General features: G+C 43.8%; 1 protein-coding gene across 7 annotated transcripts in view; it reads right to left on the bottom strand.

Moving 5' to 3' along the window:
• Window positions 1-47: 47 nt before the first annotated feature.
• LOC143173051 (E3 SUMO-protein ligase PIAS2) overlaps window positions 48-8726 on the bottom strand; it is a 32526-nt gene continuing 23847 nt past the window's right edge. The window contains exons 10-15 of one of the 7 annotated variants that reach the window (XR_012997456.1): window positions 8557-8690; window positions 7931-8102; window positions 5510-5649; window positions 4963-5021; window positions 3657-3694; window positions 1923-1948 (exon numbers count right to left, since the gene is read on the bottom strand). Coding sequence is in view for 5 of the 7 variants with exons in the window: in XM_076363021.1 (XP_076219136.1) it covers window positions 1792-1974; window positions 3657-3694; window positions 5510-5649; window positions 7931-8102; window positions 8557-8690 (667 nt within the window). In the remaining 2 variants the exon portion in view is untranslated. The other 6 variants (XR_012997455.1, XM_076363021.1, XM_076363022.1 and 3 more) reach the window with 6 other exon arrangements.

The raw sequence follows: 8726 nt of genomic DNA, 5'->3' as shown, positions 1-8726 counted from the left end.
AGAAAGCACTGATCTGCCGCAGGCCATTAGGAAAAAAAAAAACTTCATGAGTAGCATGGCTTTATTGGAAATAAATCATGCTAAAAACTGATCCTTAACAGGTACAAAAAATTTGACAGATAAGGAAAGGAGAAGAAAGATTGGATGCAGTATTAAGACCAACATGTGAATTGAAGACTGCTGTGAAAGATGATACAAAAAAAGGCAGTGAGGAAGAGTAATGCAGCATTAAACGTGGGAGTACAGGGCAGACAAGAGTTACAATACATCCTGCTTCAACATTTCTTATCCGTGTACTTCGTTCAAATAGTGTAACAGTACTGGAAGGCAAAAAGCACCAGACATCTGACTAAAGAAATAAGAAAAAAGAACACAAAACTAGGAAAAAGTGAAAGCTGGTCATCAGGGAAGGAATAATCTCAAATACAGCTACTCAACAGAAACACAACACTTGGGAAAGCTGCTATGTCAACATATATAGACAATACCCATTATTCCAGCTCTATGGACATGACTTGATTTTCCTGGTCTGTGACCTCTTCCACATACAGTACTGCTGAGGTTATCCTTAGAGGTGTGGGGGGAGACACTGCATACACACAGCAAAGCAGCAGATTCATCACAGGAGTAAAACAGGAGGGAGTTATTCCCATGGAATTAGAAAAGCCGTGATTAGGAGGCCATGTAATGTGGGACGAAGCATCATCAAGCCCTAAACACATAATTCCAGTTAGGTGGGAACACTGTGCAGCTTTTAGCTTCCAAAAAGCCAAGCCTCCCCTGTGGCAAGTCAGACTGCGGTATTCCCAAGCAGAATACACTGGTTACTGAAGTAAGAGAAGCCAGGAGCAAGAGGTCCTAGAAAATAATCCTGCACTGGGGACAGTAATTCCTATTTTGTCTCCTAACAGCTGCCATCAAAAGCATGCACTTCACTTGGTCATCTGGTGAGGGGTGGCAGTTCCAAAGAGGGCCACCAAGGACTTTATAACCTAAATTTGAGTTTAAAGGCTTTTTTCCCCATCACCTCTTAAAGTTATCAAACCAGAAATTCAACTATACCTCTCTACTGGGCATAGTTCGGAGGTTTTGGTGGCAGGGAGGTGCCCTAATTCTGACACGACAGCACAGAGATTGTGTGATGCAGGGTTTGCATAGATAGTTTGTCCCCTCTCCAGCCTGAAGAACAGTGAGAGGAAGAAGTCACAGCTTTGGATTTTGTTGCGTTTGTGAAAAGCATGAAATGGGGACAGGCAGGGGGGGAATTCCCATTTACAGAGGCTTCCCCTACATCCCCAAGTCATGGCTATTTCACAAAGCTCTGTTATCTTAAGTGAAGTTTATTACAGGCCCCAGTGAAAAATATTAAAAGTTCACCAATGCAAACACTTCTGCACCTTTGTCCAGGTTGTTGTTCTTCTAGAGTGGTTAAGTGCCTTTTTTATTAAAAAAAGTTTTTGTTTGTTTTTACATTATTGCTGCGTTTTACAACAGAATTAAAAACCATTTGTGGAATCCACCCAGCAACAAAAAGTCAGTTTCCCCAGAACAAGCCGAAAGCATAAAAGCATGTTCTGAAGGGGCCTTTTCTATACCAGCTATTTAATGAGCAAGGAAAACAAAACAAAATATTCTATCACTTCTGTTCCTAGCGTAGATGAATTGACTCGATTTTCCAGAAGGCAAATCCTCCCAATAAATATCAGAATGACTTCCAAGATGCTGAAGTTCCAGAGACACAAGCAGCAGCTCTGCACAGTTTCTCCTGGAGTCCCATGCTCGCCCCTTGGTTCAGTCCAGTGAGATGATGTCGGGAGCGCTGCCTCCGCTGCTGGTTATCACTCCTGTCTCGCTCCTGCTGGAGGAGCTAACGTGCGTGCTGCTCTCGTGGTGACTGGTTGATGTGATGATGCTGCCAGGCGTGCTGCTTGTTAAGGTTGAGGTGAGACTATCCAAAAACATAGGAGGACAGTACTGCTTGAAACAAACAATGAAGAATGAAGAGACTAACTGCACGAGGGAAATGTATGCTCTGAAGATACATCTTCCCTACAACAAGCACAAAACACATTACTAGCAGAACCTCATTAACACATGCATAGCAAGAACCGGAGTTCCGCAGACCAGCGCAGAAGCAAGCAGAGATGGTAGCCACGAGCCCTTCTCTCTCATCCTCCCCATTTTTTTTTTTTTCTTACTAACTGGTTAGCTTGAGCATTTACTAGCGCATTAAGAAACAGTCATGACTGCATGATGATCACAAAAAAAAACCCCTCAGCATTTGGAGGGGGGTATTTCAGGCTCCTTTCGTCACAAAAGGTATAGCAGAATGCTTTTTGCTCCTTCGACAGGGGTTAGAATAATTCCATCCCCTCAGATGGCAGCAGCTGTACTAATCAGCATTTTCATAGTACATACCTGCAATGATACATGCAGGGCTCTAAACACTTTAGCAGTGATAAATGAGCCCTGATCAAGTCTGATTAAGAAAAATTACTAAAGTTGTTTTAAATTTCCTGAAGTGGAAGACAAGCGTTCTCAAAGCAGAGCTAAACCTTCTAAGCATTTAGAAACAGAACAAGGTTGCCAGGTGTCAGAGGAGAGGGTAATAAAAGACATCCCCTGTGCACGTGCACACACGTATGTATGTTGTTCAACACATCTTACTTTCTCTTATGCCATGGATTCCAATCTTGGGCATATGTTTGGAACTGAGCCTGAACTGTTTGAACTGTCCAAAGTGGGCACTTCATAGCAGCACACCTGCTTCCAGTCTCCCACATGAACAAAAGTCTGTTATTCCCACTTTTGGCAGTTCAGATCTGAAGGTCAGGCACAGAGTATTGCAAGATGCAGTAAGTGGAAAGAAGAGGAGGAGGTTCATCCTTCGGTTTTAAGGCACCAGAAAGTCAACTCTACGGTAGCGTCCTATCGCTGTTGTCTTCTAGTGACAGAGAGGTGAAACAGAGGGTCTGCTTCAGATCCTCTCATCTTAGTTAGGAAGCCAATATTCCCCCCACATTTCAAGGCTGTAGTCTGTCTGTGTAAGAATCTAGTTACAGTAAGAGTCACTCTCCCTAACTGTGTAAAGTTTAAGTTTCCAGGGAAGGAAAGGCACCGCCTAGTTACTTTCGACCTACAAAATTTCCATGTAATCCAAAGCCAATGGGGTGTAGTTACACGGAGGGATTTATTATAAAAGTGTTCAGACACGTGCCCATCAAATCAATGAAGATATTTCCTTTAAAACTTAATCTTCTGCTAATATCAAAGCCAACAGCAACAGCAATCAGTGAGGTATATTTACAGAGCTTAATCTGGCCTACGGATACACAATATGAACTAAGAGCGTCAGGTACGCGATGGGTGTATTCAAGTTAGTGCTGTGCAAGTACCCGCTTTAGAAAGGCAAACTACCACTTAAGAGCGAGTTTCCATGCCTGGATTTATCATAGTGAGGCTAAACGGAATCCTCCCTCAGTGCGCCTTCATCACCACCTCTGGCTGGGAAAATGGATTTTCCTGGTCTGTGGTTAGGTCTAAGCAAGTGGACTGCAAACATGGTATGGATGATGACAGCACCCTGACAGTTACTCGAGCGGGATGTCACAAAAACCAGACTTGGAAATTAACCCCATAGCAGTTCAGAAACGTACCTGTGAATCAACTGGGATTAGTGAAAGAAAATCCAGACCTAGAAAGAAGAGAAGGATAATAAATTGATGAGTCTCTCTTTTATTCATACACCACAAATTTAAGGAACTTTTTTTTTTGTGGTCGTAGAACAGATTTTGCAATTGTTACACAGTTTCTAAATGGAATAATACCACTGTGACACCACTCCCAACGACTACTTCAGGCAGCAGCAAAACGAGTTATCTAGTACAAGTGGCTCTTTTTAAGAATGAGAATGACATAATGATGTATTATTCACTGGATATTGCAGGGTGGTTCAATGTGGTTGCTTAGATGGAGGTTGCCATTTGGAGCTGTTGGTTCATAATGCAAGTTTCACTGCGTATTGTACCTGACTCGGCCAAACTGGGACATGAAGAGTGTCATCACATTAAAGATGCTGGAATGAAGTAAAGTCACAACATGCACAAGTCCAAAAACAAGCAGCAGGTCTCTTCCTCCACCCACGGGCAGCCAATAAGGAAACATTTCTAATATCATCCCCGTTTTGTGTCTAGACAAATAAAAGGAATGAAGAAGAGGAAACTACAAGTAGTTCAACGTATATCCTCTAAGAGCAGTGACAACTAGCGTCCGTCTTATACACCATTAGCGTGTAAGCATTTAGGGCAAGATGTTCAAAATTATGAAACCAATGAGAAATTACAGCCTTTTTTGTTTTGTTTCTAAATATTGGCCTTGTGTTTGCTATGTCAACAGAAAGAAATGGTAAACTTACTCCCTCCCTCTTCCCTCACCTCCAAATCTGCTCTGGCCAGTGGCATCTCTCCTCCTCTTCTCCGTTAGAGAAAAATTTTGAAGGAGATTTATGCTCAGCTGCTTTTACAGAATTGACAGCTTCTTTCGTTCTTGTACGTTCTAGAACTTCAGTTGATAGAGATGGACAAGAGTTCTAGACTTCCGTTCTCTCAGCTTATTCTCCAATTTGGGAAGACAACCAATTTCTTAACAAGGGAGAAGTGGAGGGAGGGAGCAGTTAAGGGAACCAAAATGGACAGAGAAACAAGGGGAATGATATCCATCCCATTGCCAAACTGGTGCTGAAAGAAGAGGAAAAAACCCAGAGATGTTGCAGGGGAGAAATGGAGACAGGCAAATGGAGCGGCGGGAAGAGGGAAGTACAGGAGGCCAGTGTGACACCTGTCACCACAAGTCACCATTTCCTGGGCTCTGGGTTCATTACAGCCGGCAAAAAGAACCCCCCGAGTCCCTATAATACAGTGTTCTTTTCAAGGAGCCAGGGTAGAAAACAATCAGTATCCCCACCTTTTGTCTGATATTTAGCAGCAGTGTTGAAGAATACATCATAGGCATTTAGGGTATGTCTAGGTAAAGAAAGTCAATAGAGGTCAGCTTACAAATTGTAGCTCACCTTAACCTTTTTCATACAGTCTAGACAGAGCACCACTAGAATCAGCTAGCAGAATATCTCTACATCTAGGGTTGGGATGAGTCAGTGCCATCACACATCTGTAACTTAAATAAGCAGCTACTCTCCCTCGCATCTACAACACGTAACAGCCGGACGTTTACACAAAGTCTAACTGAATATAGCGAGAAGTGTTTCTGGCTGCCGTTCCAAAGTGCCCATTTGTACCCCAGAAGCAACGTTTTTCGCATCACTGTTGCGAAGTGCAATCTGAAACTGGAAAGACAGCCTGTACTGGACTTGTCTAGACATCACATCACTGCAATACTGCACATAGTCTTGTTTCGTTAAAAAAAAAAAAAAGTTGAACAATTCTCCAATTTTTACCCACCCCGCAAATTAATAAGGCTGTCAGAATACACATGAAAAATAGCCACCGCCTACCTGGCAAGTCTGACGAAATACTGGATATTGGTGGGTGATGGAATGGTACTGGGTAGTCTGTTAATGAAGGAGGAATAGCAGCAGCATCGACCGTTGTCACGCTGGGCACTCTGACAGTAGATGGCTGATACATGAGAACCCTGTTTTAAACAGCACGGGAAATTACAAACAACCTGGCCGTTAGTTACAGAAGAGAAGTTAAGCACCGCTGTGCACTCTCATTCACAAGGTCACTATGTTACAACACAACTGTAGCGTGGCTACTCACTACACAGTATTCCACTCTAATTTCCTCTTTCATAACAGTCTTCGTAATAACATGACCGTATCTTGGCTCTCAACAGCAGCTGTGACGTAAGAGCAAGCTGGCATTAAAACAAAGTACAGTGCTGGAGTCACTTATAACAGTCTACCACTCAGAGACAGAAATGGACATCTGCATCTGTGGGGCACCCTGGGAGGGATGCGCAGGTAGCCAGAGCCAGGAGGAGAGCACTCGTTTCAGTTTCTCCACATAACTGTTCCTCGGTGCTAACCTGTCAGGCCAAGGGCGCGACTGACCATTATTCAGCCCCTGGAACACAGATTACACACGTGGGAGTTAAATATCAAGCCCACCTTTCCTCACAGCCTGAGCCCAAGCCGAGTTCAGCTCTCCAGGAGCATGCAGCCAGTTAAAAGCCTTCTGCATCCCCACCTTCTGCCCGATTACTTCGTGGCACGGTTAAAGATGACACCGCAGGCATTCAGGCACCAGCCACGCGCATAAAACATTTCATAAACTCCAAGGCAGGTGAAAACACCGAGAGTCCTGCATCCCAGCTGCTCTGCATCCCTCCCTCCAGCCCACCAGCCATGAGTGTTACCCACTCACGCCTTCCTCTCCCGACTGCTGCATTGATACATTTATGTTACTTCTGATTTTGGAAGCTTGGATTTCAGAGCCTCCCTTCTCAAGCACCTCTTACACTTCAGCCTGTGTTCCTTCTGCTTACGGGAAGGCACCCCACAGTTTTGCCAAAACTAGCATTCAGGCAACGTTGTTTACGGGAGATAAGCTGTTCCCCAAAAGCCTAGCTTTGACTTGGATTTGAAGAATGAAAACATGCCACTTCCATACCCAAACAGTAAGGAAAAGACATTGGTCACAGACAGACAAGAAAACTCAGTCCTTCTACAATTATGGTTGCAGGTAGCCATCCCAGACAGACACAGGAGCACGGAAGGAAGTCTTGCTGCCTTCTGAAACTTCATTAAGAGGTGTATTGGTAGCTATTTTTTCTTATGAAAATAAGGAACAGAATCTCTTGCAGAAGAACTCCTCCACAATCCTCACAAAAAGCAACAGCATTTCAGTATCACTGCTGAAAGTTGTTGAACATGACCAACTATTTGCTCACCAAAGACCACACGTTCCTGTGGACTAGAGACACAGTACACCTGCTCGTTACTTCAAGAGCTGGCAAAACAGAAGGGGTTTGGTTTTATTACTATTATTTCAGTACAGGACATCAGCCACTACGCTGAGGGACACAGACGCACACCTCATGCATGCACCAACACTGGCTAATAAGCCATTACTAAAAGCTGACGCTCGGAATCATCTTGTGGAGCAGTGACTGCCGGTGAGCCTAACCAGTGCCCCTCTCTCCCTGCAGGTCTCCAGCACCCTACGGGCCAAGAGCAAGAACTTTATGGAAGCCACAAACAGTAACTGTGGCCGAGTTGCACAGATTGGGGCAGACAGAAGGCGGCACAACAGTAAAGAAGCTGGTTAAGCCTGCCGTCGAAGTCAGGCACGACCACAAAGATGGAGCAGTTGACAGAGGACTTGGGAAGTCATCGGTTGCGCTAACCAAGGTGCAGGACTGACTGATAACCATGGCCAACAGCAGTGTCCGAGACATTCCAGAGTTTAACAGAGATGGAGGAAAAGCTTGTCTCGATTCACAACAGCAAAGCGCCTCCCTTCCAAGACTGACAGGATGGATGAAACAGGTGACACAGCCTGGTTCCCTGGGCACCAGGGCAGATTGGATAAAGGGTATAACAGGCAGCGAGAGAAAAGCCTTTAAGATGACACTAGCTTAGCAAGAACACATAAAGCTCCTCCACTTGGCATAACCTGCTTTCTCAGGAGAATCCTGTCCATTAGCTTAATCAGCTTCCTTTTCTATGGAGAAATATCCCTGCAAACACAGCAACAGTCAGCGCAAGTCTTTTGTGAGATGTAAAACTATTTAATAGTGTTTTGCCTGTACAAAGGTACTGTATCAATACAACCTTCTGCAAGGAGAGGCCTAGAAATTCTCCTCTGGAAGTGTGGAGCTGGATCCCGAAGAGAGATTACAAGTCCATTTGTCTACACGTCAGTTTATCTGAGACATTACAGAATAACAACTAACTTTAAAATTGACAAACCCTTTGGTTGGGCTTCCTTGTGTTTCAGACATAAATATGCACTTCCTTTTGGCAGGAGGATCTTCCTCTTCATCGGAAGAGCTTTCTATTGTCAAGTCAATAACGTCAACTTTCTTCTTGTTTACCTCATTGGCCACCGTCACAGCACACGGTTTGCTAACAACACTGGAACCTAAACAAGAAAATAAGACGTCACTGGTTTTTAAAGGCTGTTGACATCAGCAGTTTCTATTTGTAACAGAACCAGGAACCAGGAACTCAAATCCTGTTTTACCTCATCTTCCCGGCCACTACAGAGAATGTTATGGCCCAGGAACTGTTTTATTAGTATTCTGTATCACACTCAGAATATTAAAACACAAGCTTTAATCTTCACTTTTCAGTTTAAGGACCTAAAAAAGAGCAACCTTTCGTTTTCTTAACTGCTATTATAAAGAGCAAAGACAAAGCCCCAAAACGCACACTTTTAGAGGTATAACCCTTTCTCTTTAGTTTAAGTGACAAGAAGGTTAGAAGTATTAAGCCCTCCACAAAAACAAACATCGGCATCCATACACATTGTCCAAGCTACAACCAAGTCTCCAAGACTTTCTGTCGGTTTGCAGCCAGTACCCGGACGGACGTACTTTCTATTTTGGTGCACTGTGGACTTGAGACTTTCACAGCTTCTTTCTTTGGCCTCATGGGGCACCAGGAGCCATCTTCTTGGAACTTGATCTCATCCACATCTGAACATTCATTAAGGATTTCCATAAAGAGCCTGAAAAATAAAGTCGAGTAGTTTCATTTTTGATTC

This window comes from Aptenodytes patagonicus, chromosome Z (genome assembly GCF_965638725.1).
Source record: "Aptenodytes patagonicus chromosome Z, bAptPat1.pri.cur, whole genome shotgun sequence".
NCBI lineage: Eukaryota > Metazoa > Chordata > Aves > Sphenisciformes > Spheniscidae > Aptenodytes > Aptenodytes patagonicus.
Note: the sequence above shows the minus strand (reverse complement) of the source record. Positions and strands in the feature narration are given on the sequence as shown.